The 22,222-nt window shown below is 36.0% G+C and overlaps 1 protein-coding gene across 2 annotated transcripts in view; it reads left to right on the top strand.

Annotated features, from left to right (window-relative positions):
• LOC139315138 (uncharacterized oxidoreductase YtbE-like) overlaps positions 1-22,222 on the top strand; it is a 74,506-nt gene that overhangs the window by 36,319 nt on the left and 15,965 nt on the right. For both annotated transcript variants that reach the window (XM_070941158.1, XM_070941159.1), the window contains exons 4-6: positions 12,258-12,349; positions 16,317-16,499; positions 17,748-17,807. In XM_070941158.1, coding sequence (XP_070797259.1) covers positions 12,258-12,349; positions 16,317-16,499; positions 17,748-17,807 — 335 coding nt within the window. The remainder of the gene's footprint in view (positions 1-12,257; positions 12,350-16,316; positions 16,500-17,747; positions 17,808-22,222) is intronic.

Below are 22,222 nucleotides of genomic sequence, written 5' to 3'. Positions count from 1 at the left end.
AGAAAGAAGGAAGCATGGAAAAGAAACTCAGAATAACTCCCAAGATGGAAGAGAAAGAAACTTGGACAGGTTTTCCAGAGTCTGTTATTCCTGGAATCCTTGCTGGGCCTGTGTCTTGACTTGGCCTACCTCAAAGGACTGACATAAATCATAATAAAAGAAAATATAGTTAAAGGAAATGGGAAATTCCATAGATGGATAAAATGAAGTTGTAACTCAAGCCATAAAAAGCTAATGTGAAAGTGGATGTTTTGTAGATGCCTCTGTCCAATTCAATCTGTTTATGAATGCCTTTTTTCCTCTTGAGGAAATTAGAGAAGATGATCTTTGATAGCCTCTAAGTTTTGAGATATGTAATATAAGCAGTATTTTGTATCTAGGGAATATAATAGTAGGAGGGGAATAGTGACATTTGCCCTCCCCCAGCTCTGTAGTTCCTATGAGCTTTACACTTGAGGAAGCTGTTATGCGCTGCTGATATTTGTGCCTTCCTGTTCCTTCTCTTTAGAGTTATGACTTTAATGTCTTTTTAAAGGCTTGAGATTGGACTATTTGCTTCAACATGTGGTCACAAGGAGATGTTGCTATCAATGGATTGTGTGAAAGGAGTGACACCCAAAGTATCGAAAGAGTAGCACTTATGCATTTAGCTTCCAGAAATGGTATATTCACTCAACTTCAAACAGTCGCTAAACAGAGCAGATGTTAAGCAAAGCCATTACCTGTGTGCTTTGCTTAACATGTCCTTTGCTGCTACCTGTCCTTTCAAAACAGTGCTGAAGAAGTAGTTCTCACATTTTTTCTTAACTTTTCAAGGGGCAATCCCTTTCAGAATAGACTAAATGGTACCTTCTCCTTCAGTTCATTAACTCATGACACTCTATCTTGATTAAGTTTCAGTTTGTTTCCTCCCAACCAGTTCCTGTTTTCTTCCATTTACTTCATCTCTGCATACAATAGACCATAAGAGTACATAGTCTCCAGAGAACTTGGATGGTTCCACAGTACATGTTCTAATCTCCATCATTTCTATTTGTATACTTGTTGACTATCCGTCCATTATTCAGATTGTCATAAAGCTTCTGTTAGGGAAAAAGCCAACGATCTGAGAACTGAAGGGGCATTTTTCAGTAAGGTTTTTTTTTCTCTTCCTGTAATGAGTCAGGCAGTAGGGTATACAGTGTACCTTTTGAGCTTCTAAAATTATAAATATAATATGATTCAGAAAAAAAAGCTTTGTAAAGTATTTTTTGATGTGTGAATATGGTACAGTTAATGTTCAAGGTTTAAAATTTTTGATACACACCCATAGCAATGTTTAGGAAAGATAAGACTTGCTATTGTCTCAAACAAAGCTTTGCTACTGAGACCATTTATTTATGAAACTTAGTGTTAATAAGATCAGATACTCTGTATCTGGAGTGTTTGTCCCTCTTCTTTTTGATCTTTACATGGAGTTTGTTTGAAGACAATTTTTTTTGAGCAACAAATATTGCATATCAGTTTTCAGTGTTCAGCTAAAGCTAAACTGTCACCTGCAAAATACAGACGTGGAAGGGAGTGGGTCAAGTATTTGCTTGAGTTCTGATGACAGAAAAGGGACACCATTACATGACTTTTCTTATTTGGCAAGGGACCATAATGAAAGCTAGACAGAGCTCATGATTTACAGGTCTCCTTCTCTTCCAGAAGGTCACCAGTATTGCTTTATTTAAGAATCTCCCAAAACTTGGAGATGGCGTTGATTGTCTGAAATCAGCCTTTCTGAATCTGGGCTTGCCAGATGTATCAGGTTATGTTTATGTGGAGATGATGAGAAATGTAGTCCAGGCACATTTGTTGAAGTCAGCTTATGGGCCAATTCCTTTTTTTTCCACTTCCAATTGCTTTTTTTCTGATCTTCTGATTATCTTTTTCTGGCAAAGTTGATTTGGCTAGAAGCTTGGAGGGTAGGAATATATTTCTTCTTACAGATAGGTAAATATGTTTATGTCTGTTTTATAACAAATTTTAAAAAGATGCTACTTTTGTATACTTGTTAATAATAAATGTTGTCATATATATCTATATCTATAAAATACTTCACACTGATTTGTTTTGTCTTCTGCGACAGACAAAATATTGCTCCCTCCACCCCGTTGTTTGATATCTGATAGATAACAACACACTAGAAAAATTACTTAACATAAATTAACATGTGTTCTTTCAAGTAGCTAATTTTATTGTAGGCTGATTTGTACTGTTTACACAAAAAACCATCCTGAAGGGAAGAAGCCAAGTTGTCTTGTTTTTTCCCTCCTCTTGTGAAGTTTTTTTCTTGAAGGACAGATGTTCATTTGCAGGACATAGTAACCATATTTTAGGTAAATGCCACCTAACATACCTCTATGAAAGTCAATGTAGTGAAAGTTCAATCTTATTTGTGCAAAAGTCAAATCTTGCAACGAAGATTGGACAGAGCGTCGTCATGTTAGTGGCTGGATTATTACTTCTTGTCTCCTCTCTTCGTATGACCCTTTTGGAAAAGCCTCCAGTGAAGCAAGTTCATTCACAGTATTCCAAGCCATTTTGTAGGTCGTTTCTGATTAAGTATAGATTGTTTTGAAATGAAAAAGAGCAAATTTGAAGAAGTGGTTAAGACAGCAGGCTAGAAACTGGGAGTCTGGGAGTTCTAGCCCTACCATAGGCACAAAGCCAGCTTGGGTGACCATGGGCTGATCACACCCTATTAACCTAGGAAAAGGAAAGCACTTCCAAAAAACTGCAGCTAGCCACTAGAAGACTGACTTATAGGCACTATTTATCTATATGTTTTGCAATGAAATTTAGGATAAAGAGCTAGTATATAACCTGTGGCATTAACGCATGTGTAAAATTAGAAAATCTGGATATATAAGTGCATTTGAGAGAAGCAAGCAGGTAAATAAACTGCTTGAAATAAACATAACCCAGTTTTCTCTAACTAATAAAAAAATATTAAAATTTCTTTGTTTGCCTGTTAATAGGTGCTGTCTTATTTATTTATTTATTTATTTATTTATTTATTTATTTATTATATTTCTATATCGCCTTTCTCCTGTAGGACTCAAGGCGGTGTACAGTCAAGAAAAATATAGACACACAAACATCATAAAATTGCTAATTAAAATTATTACTTAGTTTGGTCAATTAAATAAAACCCAGAATTAGATAACATTTAAAAAATCATTCACATGTTCATATGTTTAACCCCGCCTGTTGGAACATCAGGGTCTTGAGGGCATGGCGGAAAGCACGGAGATAGGGATATTCCGTATCTCTGGGGGCAGTTCATTCCAAAGGGTTGGAGCCCTCACAGAGAAGGCCCTCCCCCTGGGAGTCGCCAGTCGACATAATTTGACTGACAGTACCCTGAGTAGTCCCTCCCTGTGAAAACGAACTGGTCAATTTGAGCTGTCACTGAAATTGCTTCTCTCAATTCTGGATTACTGCTGTGTAACATTTGCTTGTTAGAAATATGAGTCCATTGGAAGGATAGTGCTATTATAGACAGATTTGTTAGATTAATAGAGTAAACAAGGTGGTCATTGATATTGGCATGTCATAGCTGGGAGAGAACAGCTGGCTTGATGTATCAAAATTACTGCCTCTGGTGTCCTGACTCAGCAAAGGTAATTGTACTCATCTTAGTGTATTATTATATGTATACAACAAGCATCTGCATTTAGACAGTCTATTGTTCTCTGCTGCAATGTTATTGTAAATTGTGTAATTCTTTGAGGCAATATCAATTAATGAAAAAAATATTACTGAGTTGCTGACCTATACCTTTCCATGCTGTAGTAGAATACTAGCTGATCTAGACTACTTTTGGAAAATTAATTTATTTGTACAGTTTATGTAGGCTTACTTTTTGCAATGTCGTTGCCTCTTTTTTTTTTAAACTACAGATTTAACCTTTGGGAGTCTGACCTGTACTAACAGATTAAATTAAGCAAATTGCAATACTATGGGTTGTAAACCTAGCTAACGGACACAAATTGAAATATGGTTATTAGTTTTGAGTGATATTTATCAGGGTGTCTATTAGCATAGTTAATATGCTAATTTCAGGTTTGCTGCTTAAGAAGCAGGTCTCTACTTGGGCTCTGCTCAGGAGTCTCAATGATCCTCATCTAAAAATGCTTACAATGGCTCTCAGGGGAATTTCACTGGTAGAAACATGGGAAGTGTAAGGTATGCTGGTGATACTATTACAAGAACCTTTAATCATGAAATTGCACCAAACAGTAATGCTTGAATTTTTGCTAATTCTAGAGCTGAAAATAATTAGGCAACAGATCAATGTTGATGAATTTCAGAGTGAACTAGGCCAAACTACAGAGATGTATTCAGAACTCCCCCCCCAAAAAAAATTCTTATCTATAAAACACTAAAGGTAAACACTGGTGGGGAGGGAATCCTCCCAGGCCTAGTGGGGAAGGAACAGCCTGAACCTCCCGGGCTATGACAGTTTTACGTTGCCCTGCAGCACCCTCCAAACTCAACCACAGTCTATGCTAGACCTTCCCTACCCCATGCTCCTTATATGGAACTCTGCTTAATAACCTGTGAATTGCTTAACAACTACAACTGGGAGTGCTGGGATTGTGATTGTTGAGCGAAGTGGTCATGTTATGTGATGCCTTGCTTAAGGACCACTTGTTCAACCGAGATTCCAGTCCTAATTGTGGTTGTAAATCAAGGACTACCTGTAATTAGACTATACAAATAGTCCTCATTTAGCAGCCGCAATTGCTAAGCAGAACCTCATGTGACCTCAACAGGCTTATAACCTCTCTTCAGTCATTAAGTGAATCACTGCAAGTTGTTAAGTGAGATGTCACATGATCATGTCTTGTACTTTTACTGCCAGATTACTGCCAATTGTGAAGTGCACAGATGGTAATTGTGGGACACTGAAATGCTCCTAAAAGTGAGGATTGATTGTAAAGTTACTTTTTCAGTGCCATGATAACTTCAAGCAGTTGCTAAACAGGGATGTCATTAGGCGAGTTTACCTGTACAACTTTATAAGCTCAATTTACAAAGAGTTTTTAAAGCTCTTTTAATAAAAAAACATTGGGATATTAATGCTGAAGCATACAATTTTGCCGCAAGTAGGAAACTTGATTAATGCATCTTTTATATAGTGCATATTATAAATGTGGCAAGTCTTGGATCTATAGCTGCAAATGTTGATAGGCACCTAACAGTGTTGGCATTCTCTAATCACAAGAAAAACCACCAGTGAATTTGTTACATTTATTTATGTATTCATTGTATTTATGTTTTCCTAAAGATGTCAGGCTTCTCCATTTATGATCCATTCTGTCCATAGGACAAATCTGTGAAATCAGTTATACTGAGCAAAGGCACTGGGTCAGTCTGTCAGCAGTAAAAGCTGAATTGTTAATGTTAAGTGTCACAGAATCTCTGCTTTTGTGTTCGATTATAGTTATGTAAAAAGCCAAGATGATATGTTGCTGCTTCTATTTAGTATGTAAATGTAAGCCGAAGAGTCAATCTGAATTGCAAATTTTTAATTTATGCTAATAGGTATTTATATTTAAATCTTGGATTAAGGTAGGTTTCCATCCCATTATATATCCTGAGATCCTATTAGTATTAATAGAAGTCATGCAGACGTGGTCGGTTGACAACACAGCTGTTTCAAATGGCCAGGTTCTTTCCATTTATGTGGGATTTTGGTGACAAGACAAATCACTAGTGATTTCATGCATCAAATGGCTATGTGCCAAATCATTAGTATGTTAATAATCTTCCTGTGTTATCTGGTTGCAGTCTGCAGTTCCTGTTTTCACAAGAAAGAGAGTGCTGAATTTGCATTACCTTAGTGTTTTGGGAAATGTGCTTATAAGGTTTCGGCAAATCCATATTAAAGAAAAAAAATTCCCTAGAAATCCACATTAAAGCACTGGACTCCACCAATAAAGAACTAATTAATATATTGCATTAAGTGTGGTTTGTTGAGCAAGCCATTATGGTCTAGTTCACATATACCTAAGCCATATATTGGGGTTTGCAATTCATCAAGTTAAATCCTTACATGAAGGCAGAGTATTTGATTTGGTTTAGCTTATATGAATCCAGTTTATGTTTTGTGAACTATGGCTTATAGCTGAATGTTGTATTAATCTAACCATTGTGTTGATGCTCTTCATTCTGTTATTTTCAACTCGTTTCTTAACCCAGTGGTTCCCAACCTCTGGCCGTGGTCCACTGGGGGTGGGGGGGGGGAACGGCACAAATTTCTCCACAGGGGATCTGCAAAGGATGGAAGAAATGTTATGATTTAAATCTTGAGTTAAGTCTGGGGTTAAGTCTGAGTTAAGTGTGTGTCCATGGCCATGGTCCATGACTACAAAAAGTATTTAAGGGGCGGCCTTTAATGAAGAAATGGTTGAGAACAACTGCTCTAACCTGTAAAGAATTTTGAAAGTTGTTTGCCTTCTGCATGATCAGCTGTTGACCCAGTTTTGTATGATTGTGAGATTTTATAAGAATTCCTATACTTTTTATCCAATCTTTTACAAAGAAATTAAAGAGCATTGGATCCATGTCTGAACCTTTTGATAGTTAATGCTCAAGGAAGTGTTAATGCTCAAAATGCCTTTTCAAACATTTTGTTGAAATCAAAATATATTTGTCCACAGGATTCCCAGTCTACTGAGGAAGCTATATGAGATCTCTCTCTCTCTGTCTCTCCCTCCCTCCCCTCTCTCTCATCTACCTACCTACCTTCGAGTCAGTATTAACTATTAGCTCCTGAAGAACTCTTTGCAGTTTTCTTGGCAAGATTTTGGAAATGGTTTACCATTGCTTGCTTCCTAGGGGAGGGAGAAAGGGATTGAAATTGAGATTAAGATAGACAAAACGAATTCTTGGCAAATGTATGATGGACAATCATCGCAATGTTTACTGACCCCAAGACGCTAATAAAGCTCTTACATTATTTTTTTTTTTAATAAAAAAGTTTTTATTTTCTGATCAAACAAGTATACAATATAAACAATCATTCATACTATCATCAGAAAAAAAGAAAAAAAAATCAATTTGGTAAACTCAATCTTCAACCCCTCCTCACCACCCCCCACCCCTGACTTCCCAGAACAAAAACAGGGCATAGATTTCACCAAACATTCGCTAAAATAAACTAGCTAACTGCAAGATTTAATAACTCCCAAGACCCCTTAACTCCCCTTTTACAATTTCATCAACCTCCCTTTATATAAACACAAAGTAACATGTAATCCAATAAGTCTAAGAATTTTAAAACCATTAACAAATCTTAAACATTCAAACCTAAAAACATTTTTCCCCCTCCTACTTTTCTCAAAGTTCAGATATTTTGAAATCTCATAACAAAAAATAAACCTTAGATATTCACTAATTAAATTTCTACATTTTTATAATTAACCATTAGTACATTAACTAGAAAACCAAAAAAGATTAATCAACCATTAATACATCATATTTAAAAATCAATATTCAACTTTATACTTTTTCCCCCTCAGTAGTTATAACACCTAAAACATAATCAATTTAAACCATGAATAGAACAACTGCAAAGCCAAAAAAAAAAAAATTAATCTTCCATTCTTGGTTTCTTATTTTGAAATCTCATAACAAAAAATAAACCTTAGATATTCACTAATTAAATTTCTACATTTTTTAAGTTTCTAAATTTCCCCCCTTCATTATTCCTCCCTCCAATTTTTAAAATTTAAAAGATAATCAACAACATAATTAACCATTAATACATAAACTAAAAAACCAAAAAGGATTAATCAACCATTAGTACATCATATTTAAAAATCAATATTTAACTTTATACTTTTCCCCCCTCAGTAGTTATAATACCTACAACATAATCATTTTTAACCATGAGTAGAACAACTACAAAGCCAAAAGAAAAGGTTAATCTTCCATTCTTGCTTTCTTTTTATATTTTTTCCAATCTTTCTGCATCCCTCCTACTTCTATTTTGAGGAGGTTTTTCATTTTAATTTGAGGTTGATATAACTGCAAAAATTGTCCCCTTTTTAAAAAAGTTTCCTCTGATTTAGAGCCCCCAAATCGCCTCTTCATGCTTATATAAATCAGTTCATTCCTTCGTCTGTAAAACCAAAGTTTGTCAAGAGTTTGTGAAGAAAAGTTCAATTGTTTCTTTTCTATTAAATGTATAGATGCCACTGACAAGTCTCCTTCATCTTCTGAAACTTCGAAAGTCTGGTCATTTACTACTTTTTTCCAAACCAAGTCATAATTTTGAAGGATTCTATCAATTTTTCCGAAAAGAGCAGAGAGTAAGCTCGAAAATTCTTGAGAAAATTCTTCCACCCTCTCTGCTGCAATATCTCCTAAGTTGTCATCATGCTCCGTAGTTGTTTTGATTTCCTCAGTCATTTCTGTTGTTATCCCTTTAAGAATTGCTATTTGGTTACTTATAGCTGCAGTATGATTATTCATGGCTTCTTTTATAAATTCTGTAAGTTCTGCATCAAAATCCTTACAACTCTGTAAATCAGACAACTGTTTCGTTTCTGACACCTCCAAATAGCATCCAGCACTTTCAAGATCTCCTTTCTTAGAAGCCATTTTATTTTAAAGAAATTTTCTTTCTTCCCACAACCATAAAATCATAAAGTCAGAGCCATCCTTTTGAGCAGCATTCAGCAATTTCTTTATAAACAATCTTTTCCCAAACAGCTCTTCAAAATCTATTCCAGCAACTTAAAGCCAGTCTCTGAGCACGAGTCTATTAGCAAAAACTTTTTCTAACTTTCCCTTTTAAAATCGCAACAAAGAAACGCCATCTTAACTTCCAGCTCAGAAAATCCAATTAGAAACATTGTATCCCCGGAGTTAAGTGTTATACTTGCAAAAAGCTTGTCCTCCTGCTTCTGTTCCGCCTGCTTTTTTGAAATCATTTAATCTTCTGTTTGACAGCAGAAATTGGATGCAACACCTAGCTCTGTAAAAAAAAACAGAGTCCCCCCGGATCCGGAGCTTCAGTGGGCTGAACGGGGAGCTCTCACCCTCCTAACCCCTGGAATTAATCCAGGGGTTTTCAGGGAGCTCTACCCTCACCCACCTGCTCTCCTCCCCTTCTTTTCCCGAAGGGGAGATTTTCAAGCCGTTTGACAGCTGATTAACGCTGTCAGAACGGCTCAACGGAATCACGGGGGCGGCGGTCTAAAAAGACCGTCAATGGTGCTGCGGAGCCAACCCGGAAGTCAAAGCTCTTACATTATTATCCGCTTTAGAATTTTCCAAAAAAACTGATTAAAGATCAAGTGCTCTACATTTCTGGGATCCCATTTATAAAATAAGGACATCATTTGCCTCTTCCAGGTATAAGATATTTTACCCATTTGCCAGGATTTTTCAGAGGTACTGTAAAGGATACAGGTTTGGCCAGAGTTTCTTAATTACCTAGCATGCAATCTCTCTGACTATGTATACACAATATAGAAATCTTAGGTGGTAGAATTGTTTTGCTTGTCTCCACAGAGTTAAACTGTTTTCATTATTATAAAACTAATAATAGTATTTAAATGCAGTTTTCTGGATTTAGCTGACGTTTTTGGAGAAAACAAATATTTGTCTCATAAGCTTAAAAAAAACACCTGTAAATATTCTACCAGTAGCAAAATGAACTTAAAACAAAACAAAACTGTTTTGTTAATAACACTTAAAAGTTTTCCATTAAATAAGTTATTTACTCTGAGCTCATATATATGTGGATTATGAACACTGATAGGGCCAATTACTCACTATTTTTATTTATAAAAGTACAAATAGTTTCCAAAAATGTCAGTAAGACACTTTTTAGATTGAGCAGAATAGTCTAAAGACCATTCTGAAATAAAATAATAGCATTCTTTTTTTCTTTTTTCTTTTTTTGAGCATTATACTAATTATAATTTGGTAGAACTCTTCTAAACATTATTAGTTGGATAAAGTCCCAACAGTTTCTCTCTTTACCATACTATTCTGTGCTCATACCATATAATCTGAATTAGCATGAGTCTGTGCTATGTAAAGGAAGTTAAAATGCTTCTGTTGCCTCTCTCGATAATTCCTTTTTATGTCTTGCAAATGTGGCTAAAAGGCCTATAATAGAAATAATTTTTATTTCTTGCTATCCATGTAGCCAATTTTCCTCCATTCTTGAGCTTGATCTCTATTCCTTAATACCATAAAAAAAAGAATCACTATATTGTTGCCATTGTTCAGGGCATGAAGATAACGTTCATTCCAATATTATGTAGTACACAGAGGATAACATTTAAATCAGCAGTGCTGCAGAGTATGAAAATGTCAGATTGCCCGTTGTACCATATAATTACTTTAAGCCGAAACAGGATTCTCTTTTGTGTAGAAGCTTCCTAGTAAAGAAATTGGCGCTGTGAACTGTGAGTCAGTCTGGAGTCAGACACTGCTTAAATTGAATAAATAAAATAAAGTGAGTTAATAAAAAAGATTGTCTTTAAAAAGCCTTCTTCAACTTGATAGTTTTCATGGCTGGGTTACCTTGGGATACCCAGAGAATTGTAGAAATTCAGGAGACATGATGTTGGAAACTCTGGAATTTATCCATTGTTTTTAAGAGAAGGTAATTTTTATTCCATAGAGTATTTTTTCTTTTTAATTCTTTTTCCTGCATTAATTAAATAATTGAATCTATAAAACCAGGCATATTATTTTGTCTTAAGAAGTAGTCTTTTAAATCACTTCAAAAGACTAAACATTAATATATATTTTGATGTCACCACTATTAGTTATCATTATCTAAAATAAATGCCCATGACCTTATACAAAGAAAGAAAAAAATGAACAATGAATATGGAAAACTGCAAAAACAATATTAAGTTCTAGATCCCTTCCCATTATATCTGACTCCTGATTACATCAAATTATTCATAAAGTTTAAAAATACTTCTTGTTCCTGTTTTTACCTCCAGATATTTTTCTCTTAAAACCTGTATTCTTCACTATCCAAGTTTGCCCTGTTGTGTGACACATAATATATAGGGAAACTATTCTTCTTAAATTTATTAATGTTTTTCCTTTTGCTAGTTTTTAGGACTATTAAATGTAATTCAGATTAATACATTTCCTTTCACATATGTGCGTGCCTTCACACTTATTTGTATTTATATTGGAAAGTATTATAACCTCAGATATTTGGATATTATAGTGGCAGGCAGGACCCGACATGCAAAAAGCTCAGTATAAAAGCTGTGCACTCCAAGGTCTTAATTCTTCACTTCCTAAACATAGTTATATAAGAACTTTTTTGCAGCAGTAACCTACAAGGAGTCGGAAATCTGTTTGAACTGTTTGTCCCTGAAGTCCCGTCCCCCCCTTACACCCATTCTACCAGTGTTCCACTTTTCTCTAGTTTTTGGCACACTGCTCAGAACACTATTTCCTCCTTTTCAACCTGGTGAAGTCCAATTGTTCTTTGCTTACACTACATCAGCTTTTCCCAGAATTTAGCCTGGAAACTTGAATCCACTAGGGAATCCCCAATGTGTTTAGATTATAAAACAGCTTCCTAAAAGCGTCTTGATTGGGCAGCATCCTTAGATAATGCTGTCATACTTGATTTTCAACAAACAGCCCCTTCCCCATAATGTTTTCAAGCAGAGTGTTCTACAAACATTGATGTGTGCGTAATAACTCTTCCTGACGTCTTTTGATTGATCCTGAATTCATCATTCTTGAAATGAGCAGGCTTAACCTTCTTGCCTTATAAATAAATAAATAAAAAAAAAAGGTGGGGGTTAGGAAGAAGACTGAAGCTGAAGTAGGATGGTTTGCTTGGGGTTCCATGAAACACAACTAAAATACCTTTTACTTTTGAAATGCTTGTATGGACCATATTCAGAATTAAATGCAGAATCACTATGTATTTTCAGCAATTATGCGTGGAGTCTGCAATTTAATGTCAAGGGAAAGATTTGGATTTCAAATATTTAAGCTCATCTCTGCTATTCTCCATTGCCTTTTGCATTTTAGTTCCCAATTTTAAAATGTAACATTGGCTTTGGTCATTTGAAGAAAAGTGGTCAAGTTGGAACATCTGTCTTTAAGTTCAACATCCTTTGGGGTGTATCAGAAGGTTAAATGCACTGTCTTTTTGTTTTGTTTTGTAAAGCCACAGCAAATTGCTACACATGTGTAGTTCCTTTTCTGTTTTCATTAAGGTATATGCAAGTCAATCGGAGTAAGCAACTTTTTAATTGAACACTTGGAGCAGCTGAGGGAGGACTGTCAGATAACTCCACATGTAAATCAGGTGAGTATGTTATACATAGTGCTGTATATAGCTTTGACCAGCAAATGAATGACTTAATGAAATAGAGATTCACAACAACATTCACACTCCATTCAAAAGAGATAATTAAAAGCTAAAAGGGAAACAAAAAGACCAAAACATTTCCTCGCCAGCAATCAAACCCTAGATAAGCAGAGATTAACACCAATATTAATACCAGACCAACAAGCCGTAAACAGTATCCCAACAAGGACCTACTAACTCAGACAAACAATCAAACAAATTATAAACAGTAGCCTAATCAGGAAACTATCAAGAAGAAAACAACACTGACAGGGCAAGGCATTTTTATATAAACAGAGAGCAAATCCCACTCCCTTGTAGCATTGATGATGCTATCTAGTTGGGTAATGAAATGTCTGCAAGTAAACAATAAAATTTAGAGAGCACCAAGTACACCACCGTTCAATCCTGAACTATAAATATTCTCTTCTATTGGTACATTAATGACTCTCTGAAATGAGGATGCAGAACAGAATCCTATCCTCTCCTATTTGGATTGATGGCTAAAGTGATATTTTTAAAATACATCTGATTTTTCTGTGTGTTTTATTAGATGATTTTGCCAGGAGATTTATAAATCTATATTTTAGGTTAGCTTTAACTAATAAGAATGAAGCCTTTTAGCATATTTTTTATGCATCGTTCCTTTTATTTACATTTGGATGCTCTGGATATTTGAAAACTATCTTTTTTCTCCTTTGCTTCTTTCTCTCTACTGGTTAATGATTGCAATAAAGTCATTTGATTTGATTTATTGGATGAGCCTAAATGGAAAATTATTGCAAAATGTTTCTCCTTTTCGTTAGTTAGTCATAAGGGGGAAAAAAACCACATTCATAATAATCTGATACTCAAGAACTTCCATGAAAAATAATAACAGTAAGAAAATGGGAAAAAATAACTTAGTCTCCTTTTTTAATAATTCAAGTAACTTTATAAACTACTACAGTGTGCGTATAGTTTGATTTTTTCCTTAGAGTTCAGATCTTCCAATAGGCAGATAATGTTTGGATTGACCTTTTCTTTCCCACTGATTTTCTGTCCCATAAATCTCCAGCGATCACTATGAAATGAAAAGGTAGACCAGGATGTTCTGCCTCTTCCCTCTGCCTCAAAACACTCCAGTGAAACTACTGGAAATGGTCTCCGTTGTAGTCGTTTTGGGTGGAAGAAGATGAGCAAATGAATGTTTCTGTACGGTGTCTCTGTAACTGTAAGCGTGTGGTGGAGAAGGCCACAGAGAGGTCAAGAAACTTCAAAGGTTGAAGAAATGGATGTGTCTGCTGCTTGAACTTTGATTCCCATCCAAGCAGTCATTTTTGATCACAGTAGGTTGAAGCTAACCAAGCCTAGCCCTGGAGTGCCTGCGTTTCTCAGAGCCACTGTTGAGCATATGCCAGCCTATTGTTTCTGGCTATTGTTGCCTGAATAGACAACATGTCCTAAAGATGAGAAACAGGAAACAGCCTTTCATCCTACTCAGGGTGGATGAAAATTTCCATATTCCTCGTGCTGATGTCATTTGTGCCAAACTGTAATACTCTTGCTGCTGTTGCTGCTGCTTCATCATAAAAATACATAGATATTTAGGTCAGTGGAAGAACTTTGATGGCAGTTTGGGATTGCTCTCTATGAACTGGCTTTGTCACAGAATTTCTACTGTCTTTTGCACGTGTTGGGGAAATAGCTCTTTCTGTACAGGGATTGTTTTTTCAGTCTTCTGTGTTAAAATTTCAGGGAGAGGTAACACCAGGACAATTCACATGTTTGAAGGTTTTACCACAGTTATTCCTTTGGGCATTTTATCATTAAATTCATGTTCATCATGTATTTATTCATATTTATTTTGCCCATTTCTCTGGCCTTCTATCAACTGAGCTCATATTTTCCTTGGATCACTTTCCAGGTTGAATACGATTTTAAGAATCAAGAAGCTTTTCAGTGACTCCTTAAACTACTAAGATATTATAAACACAGAAAAACACAAATATAGTATTCCTTGTCGAAAAAAGTCAAGCTGTATATTAAATTTGTTATTAAAAAATACCCACTTTTTCTTGGCCTATGATATGATATTTCTTAAACATTTCTCCATTCCAATACTGCCCACAAAATGTGTCATATTTCTCTTACTACTTGACTACTATCTACACAAGATTAAACTCTGTGCTAAAAAAGAAAAGTGCTCACAATTCATATTCACCTTCACTGAGGAGATTTCACCATAGACATATATTTTAAATCAACGTTTTCCAACTTTTTTTGTTATGTGGACCACTACTTGATAGCCATAAACTTTTGTGGAGTGTCACATAGCCAGGTGTTGGCAATTGTATGTATTATCACCAAGTTCAATAAAAATTAATATTTTTTAAGAAAAGAAGGTTCAGGTTTCATAACAACTGAGAATATCCTCCTCATGAGATTTCAGAATCTCCCAGGATTTGGCTATCTTTGAAATGTCAACTATTTTTAAATAAAATATTTTTATTTTCATTTCCATCCCATCAAACATCTGGTATATCTTTGCAAAATACCAGCATTATATTTTTATTTTGTACTAATACTAAACATGCCAAGAAGTCTCATTTATTAAATATGTATGTGTTATTAAGAAGCTAGCCAGGAACCTGAATCCTAGTGAAATTTGAAGATCTTGAATAACTGAGTTATGTATATTGCAATGAAAACTGAAAAGTCAGACAAAATCTAGGAAAAATGGCTTTCAGCATTGTTTCCAATCTCTATGCCAGCAGAGGCCATAGAAGGTGTCTGCATTTTCTTCTGATAAAAAAGAACCATGTTGCATTTATGAGTGTCGTGCATTTCTGCTTTCTCATGTTGTATCTGTTAGACTACATTCTTACCCCCAGCAGGTACAGAATGAGCTATGTATTGTCTACTCTGTTACATGACTGGGATTGGGGCTTAAAAGGGAGAAGCTGCCAACAGCATTCCATAGGTATATACCAAAAATATTTTTCCTCCATAACCATCAAACAGATCTGACTCATTTTCAAGCTATCTTTTGTTTGCTGGCTTCACTATCCTCACCAAATTTAATTGAAGTTTTTGTAGTGGTACCATGCTGATTGATAGAGACTTGACCCCTGTATTATTTTCTACTATCCCACTGGTTGGAAAGAATAAAAAAAAAGGGTGGGGGAAGGATAAATACAAATTCCAATTAATAGCTATAATTTTTTTTTTGCAATCTTAGCATTTAAAGGCTATCTCAGCCATACAGAATGAAGATTCGGAAAATGCTTTTGTTTTCCTAAGCCGGCTATTACTTTATTCTATTATACTAGCCTCTAGAGATTTATTGTTCCACCTATAATCCTTGGCTGAATAATGAAAAACATAATCTAATGGAGGATTCTAATGGAAACATTGGTGAGCATCCTTGTGTTTGCACATTCCATGTAGGTCTAGAAAAATGGGAAAATTGCAGAAAATTACAGGAAGGAGAATATCTTATGATTTCTTTCCATTATTACCATATTGTTTTTTTCTGGAGAGCAAGACTTAGGCTCCAGTCTGTGAAGATAAAAACATGAATCCTATCCTAGAAGAGGAGACAATATAATTAATGCTGTTATTGTCTATGACTGTTGCCTAGAATACTGATTTATCCAGGAAGCAGTGACGTAGATTACTGTACAGAGTTTATGAACTAACAGTTTCTTTTATACATTCTGAGGATGTTAGTAACCAGTGTCCCATTTTTTTTCTTCAGAATTTCATGTTTCCTCACAAGGGAATTTTTCTTGGCTTTTGGAAGGAAAAAGGTTAATAAAATGTTATTGTCATGATAACGTTATGCCAAAAGTGTAGCAACATTCAGTAGCTTGACCTTTATATTGTAATAGGTTATAAACTGACAAGAACGTTGAAGTAAATTTTGTTCTTCTTTTTAAAAAAGGTAGAATATCATCCTTTCCAAAGACCTCAAGAGCTAGTAGAATATTGCCAAAGCAGGAATATTGTTTTTGAAGGTTACTGTCCACTAGCTAAAGGTGAAGTTCTTAATCATCCCAACGTTGTCCAGCTTGCAAAGAAATATGGCAGAACTGCTGCACAAATCTGTATTCGTTGGAGCATCCAGGTAAGTCCTGAACTTTCAGCTCCATTAAGCAACAATTTGTAAAATGTAACAGATGAATTTTCTGTCTAGCTACATAAAACATCCCACGCAATAATGGGAAAAGTGCATGCTTATCTCTTGGTTTTCGATGTCCATTGAATAGCTGATTTCTGTTTAAGCAGTAACTGAAAGTAAAGCAATATACGAAACTGTTCAAAAATAATTTGGTCTCAGTTCTGTTGTAAATAATTATCAGGAGCAGGTCTGGAGTTTTTCAACTTCCGTTCTGCATTTCACTGAGTAATGATTGTAGTCTGGGATGCGGCCTTATTTTAAACTTGTTACTTTTGAGGCTGTCGTGAATCAGAACAGAGATGGTTGTAGTATGTTCTGACTGAAAGATGTATCTGTAGTATTGTATACATTTTCAGGGAAATATGGTATTTATATATTGTAAATCTAGATGCAATAGCATCTAGAAATAAATGTGTTACCTGAATTAGTCTTAGGAGAAAGTAACTGAGATTGGTGAAACTTCACTGGGGCTTCCTTCCCATGTATTTAAATAATCAAGAAATCATAAAATGTCTCGGGTGGAGATAGGATTTAAGAAAGCTGAGGAAGAATTATTAATCAACCATGAAAATCTTGGCATACTACAGGGCCAGAAGAATATATAGTTTTTAACATACTCACACTCAAACATGCACACTTTCTCATTCTTACTTTCTCACACACAAAGTTGAATTAATTGCAAATAAACAGGGTGGTAACACTGTCTTAGCTATGACCTACCACAGTCAAAGATAAATCAATAAGGTCCTGTATGCCTTACAATAGATACCTCAACAGTCAAAGCACTAGTATTTTTTGAAGGTATATATCCATCTAAAAAAATTTACAGCATTAAATTTTGGTACCTCATACACGCCAAAGTTACTATCTGTATCTTTCTCTTTGTGTATAAATACTTATAGCTTTATTCTTCCAAAGAGTAATGAGGTAATAAGTTTAAGTATTTGGCTCTATTTGTTGAAATTGCAGATGGGAACTCAAATAACAGAACATTTTCTATAAAATATGGGCCTGTGCATAAAAATGTAACCTGTCAAAGAAAGACATGTTTTGTGCTAAATGTGCACGTAACCCATCATAAGGATATGATTTATTGAAAAATTGCACTAGTGTAAACTCCTAAATTATTTTTCTTTTTTTAAAAAAACATTAGATCTATGCTTCCATCAATAATGATTTTATTTTTTCTTCTAGAATGGCATAGTCACCATTCCAAAATCTACAAAACCAGAGAGAGTACAAGAAAACTGTCAGGTAAGAAGAGCAAATCCCTTCTGCCAAGTGTACTTACTTAGCATCAAATATTTAACATGTAGAACTATTTTTCTTTTTTTGCTTACACAATTTTGAATAATACTATTTCTGTAAACCTAAATTTAGCCAAATTAATCCAAATTAAATTACCTTATGAGATGATGTTTGGCATATGTAGTAAGAAATCATTTAATTAGAATAAGTAGCTGCTTGGCCTGAACAATGAAAAGTAACAGCATAATAGCAAAGCCTTAAAGAAGTGGATTAAAACTATGTGAGTTAGGCACCTCTGCAAAGAGAAGTGAGTATGCAGTGTTAAGGTTTTAACCTTAAAGAGATTAAGTGACTTTTTAAAATACTCCTGAACAATTACGCAAATCCCAAATTAAATAAATTTAAAACTGCAAGTGAGAAGCTTTTAAATAAAAATTGCAAAAAGATTTAGTTGTTTCTGGGGGGAACAGGAACACTTAGCTTGAATTGCTGAAAGAACAAACTGCAAAAGAAATTAAATGCTTACAACTGGGTTGCTACTGGTTTGGCCCGATTCTACTGAATAGGTAGTAACTGTAGGGACTGGTTCTCTGAACCAGTAGTAATGGCAGCCTGGCCACACCCCCGAACCGGTTCCCCGGTTGCTGCTCACTCGGCCACCCGACGCATCCATTGGACGGTAAGCTGACCGGAGCTGGGAAGCAGCTGGCTGCAAAGAAGCCTCTCAGTTGCCTGGCCACAGGGCGCCAAAAAGTCCTTCAGCTGGTGAGAAGAAAGCTGTGCATGCGCGAAGATGGCGGCAGCGACCGGAGGTCTTTTTGGTGCCCTGTGCCAGCGGCTGGGTAGAAAAGAAGCCTCTTCACTTCCAAGTTCATCAGCAGGCTCAGTCCCTTCACAGGGTCGCATTCTCTGCGCCCGAGAAAGATCAAAAAGTGCAGAGCAGCCTTTAAGGACAAAGCCGGTGTAGCCGCCTAGACGAGGTAAAAGAAAACGAACCACTAAGGGAAGGAGCCCCCCCGAAGCTGCTGGCATTGCAGCTGCCCCCCCTCCCCACAGCTTGGAACTCCAAGCGGAAGAGGTCCTTGGCTGTTGCGAAGAAGTGGCAGCTCTGGGTGCGCCATGCCTGCTTTGTTCTCTTTGAGAGCAGCTTTGCAAACAAGGTGAGTCCGCTGCCCTGAGCTGGCAGAGGTTGCGCAGTGCGCGGCTGGGAGCACGCTAACCTTGCCCTTCCCAAGTGCCGGACTCTGCCGTTGCCATCGCCCCTGGCCTACCCGGCTTGCCCCAGGCTGGCTCCACACTCATGCGGCCTAGCATGAGCATTATTTACATTATTTAGATTTAATGACAAGTTTAAGGGCTGAATTAATCCCATGTTGATACTAAATGGCTACTATATGGATTTTTAAAATTCTTTTTTCCTTTTGTGTTGTTTTTATTTTATTATAATAACTGCAATATATGTAATATATTTTAAATTTTATAATTGTGTAATTATATTACACAAATTATAATAATCATTTGTGGAGTTGTTCGCATTTCACTATTTAAAAAAAACCATAAAATATTAACCCAAAGTTAGGTCATTGTTGAAGTTAATGTCATTGTGAGTTTATGAAAAGTAATCTCTTACCAAGGTCTATCTGTGAGAAGAATGGATAGATTAATATCAACTGAAAGGACTGAGATAAAGATCTATCCATGAAGTGATAGTTAGAAGTTTCTGTGGAGGGTAATTTCTTCATTTGTGGACATCACAGGTATAATTGATGAAAAATAAGTCACTATGATTTCCAGTAGAATTTGGATTAGAGATCTTGGAAGTCAAATACAGTTAGGTAGACAAGAAGCTAATGTTTAGAATATTTAAGATAGCATTTTTAAAAAGTCTTTCATATATAAGACTAGCTAGGGAGTCTATGCATCAATGAGTAGTAATGTCAGAAAAAAGGATTTGTTTGGCCAAATGGTTAAAAAAAAAGGCAGGGAGGATCAAATATCCACAATGGCTTTTTTTTTTTTAATGAAGTGGTGTTGGCAAAATTGCACCAAAAAGTATGACGAAGTTCTCTGCAGTTATAAATTTAGGTTATTATCTAATTCCAAAAACTTCAAATCCTGATAGACAGTTGGAGTATTCTTGTTAAAAGAAAATGTAACTCCAGTAAATCCAAAGATTAGATCAGGAGTCTTATGAAAAAATAAGAACTAATGAGACTACTACCATACATTAATTTGAAATCTATCCAAACAGCCATCTCCACCCATCCAAACCCCATAATTCTGAGATGGAGTAAGAAATGTGGAAAACAATCAAAAACTAGATAAACATCAGTAACTTTAGCATCCACACAGTTTCTGGAGAAATATATGTTGTTGGTTCTAAAAGAAGCAGCTTTTAAAAGGAGGCAATTCTGCTTTCACTTCTGTAATTTCATGTAGCCATAAAACATGTCCCAGGAATTCTCCAGAAGATAATACTGCAGACCATATTTTGAGAAGAAATGGGCAAATATAAGGGGCAATACATAGTTCCATAGCTTAAGCAGATTTCCCCACACATGAACAGCATTTCTGTGTGTAATAAATGACTTCACTTTTGAATAGTCACAAGACTGACCAATCTTTGTTCAGCTACACAGGAACACTGGCTACAGTCCTATTACATTCAATAATTGTGTAAGTGGATAGCTGCCCAGAAAGTCTAAAAGCTTCATTGAACTTCTAAAGGAGGGAACATTCTTCCCAAATGAAGGGGTGTTAAAAACAAGTTAAAAGGAAAAATCAGAAGGATAAAGATTATTCAAGATCATTTAAAGCCAAAATAACGGAGTTCTAGAGAAAGCAAATAAGGACACTATAGGTAGGGAAATGGTTGAACAAAGAATACATGAGGTAATGAGCAACATCCGGTAGGGTATAAATATCATAAAACAAACATATTCCAATATACTGTTAGAAATATTAATATTATGAGATACTTCATGTCCATTTCTTAGTAAAAATCCACATATTGGAAGAATAGCAATAGCAAGAACAATTCTTTCAAAAATTAAACTGAACAATTTGGGTTTGCTGGGAGAAACAGATGGTGACACCCCATTTTAAGGAGCAATGGGGACCTAAAATGTGGAGAAGCTGCACTTGCTTTTTGGACTAGCCTCCTATTAGTACTCAGGCTAATTCTGACCTTGGCATCTTCCAAAAGCTGGGGAAAATAGAATTCATTTGGAAGGCATTTAATTTTTGGATTTTTAAAAAGTTTATAGGTTTTTATTACTTTTATTGTGCCATGAATGTTATTTGCATGGTCAATAAGGCCACCAACAATCCTATGTAATGACAAGGTATACATTTAATAGAAAAGGTAAAAATAAGATAAAAATTACCTGAATTGTCATTGGATAAGTGATGAAAATAGAGGCATCAAAACTGGCAAATGAATGCCAATTTGCAATATAGCAAAGACTACTGGACTGAACCAATGTGTGTTTCTTTACATATCACAAAAGCAAGACATTCCCTTGTGGAAGAATTGGTTTTATTACAGCCTTTTCCCAATTGTGCACCTCAGTGCAATTGTCATCATTCTCCACATAGTCAGTGTTGCTGGAGGATTGTAATTCAAAGTGAGAAGGTTTTGTGGTAGTCTACTAATATGTCTCCAGATTTAGAAGTAGGACAGAAGGGAGAGGAAAACCATAGGAAAACAAAGAATTCATTCACAGGTAGTCCTCAACTTACGATAATTCATTTAACTACGGTCTGGAATTGCAACGGTCTTGGAAATGTTGATTTACTGGCCATAAAGCACTTCTGGCCAGCACAAACCATTGCATTGCCACTGCCACAGTCATGTGATTGTGATCTGGGTGCTTGGCAACTTGTTATGACTGGTTGCCAAACGCCCTACGATTATGTGATTGTCATTTGCAATATTCTCTGCCAGTTTTCCCAGAAAGTTAATGGGGAAACCAGCAGAACTCCCTCTTGTCTCTGTGGGCTGGCTGAAAGAGCTGCTTGCTGAGGGGAACTGAACTCTAGGCATGGAGGGGAACTGAATTCCTTTGGCAGGGTGCAAGAATGGGAGCTCAAATCCTGAGCTCAGTTCCTGCATCCCACAAAAAATTTCCTTCTGTGCACAGAGGGGAGCTGAAATTCTTTGGCAGGCAGCTCTTTCAGCCAGTCCACAGAGATGAGAAGGACCCAAAATCCAAGGAAAGAGTGAAGAGGCAGTGTGGTAATGTAAGAAGCATGTGGTGCCTCAAGGCATGTAGCGCAGGTGCAGCCACATGTGAGTGTCTCTTTGCTGAAGGGCTGAAAATCCTGCTTGGATTTCAGCAGGGAGGATTTTCAGCTCTTGAGCAGAGCCTTCCAAGATCTCTCCCATCCCACAAGGCACCCCACTCTCCTTATGTGGGACT

This window comes from Pituophis catenifer, unplaced genomic scaffold, assembly GCF_029215685.1.
Source record: "Pituophis catenifer annectens isolate HBS135680 unplaced genomic scaffold, rPitCat1.0.hap2 SCAF_3, whole genome shotgun sequence".
Classification (NCBI taxonomy): domain Eukaryota; kingdom Metazoa; phylum Chordata; class Lepidosauria; order Squamata; family Colubridae; genus Pituophis; species Pituophis catenifer.
Note: the sequence above shows the minus strand (reverse complement) of the source record. Positions and strands in the feature narration are given on the sequence as shown.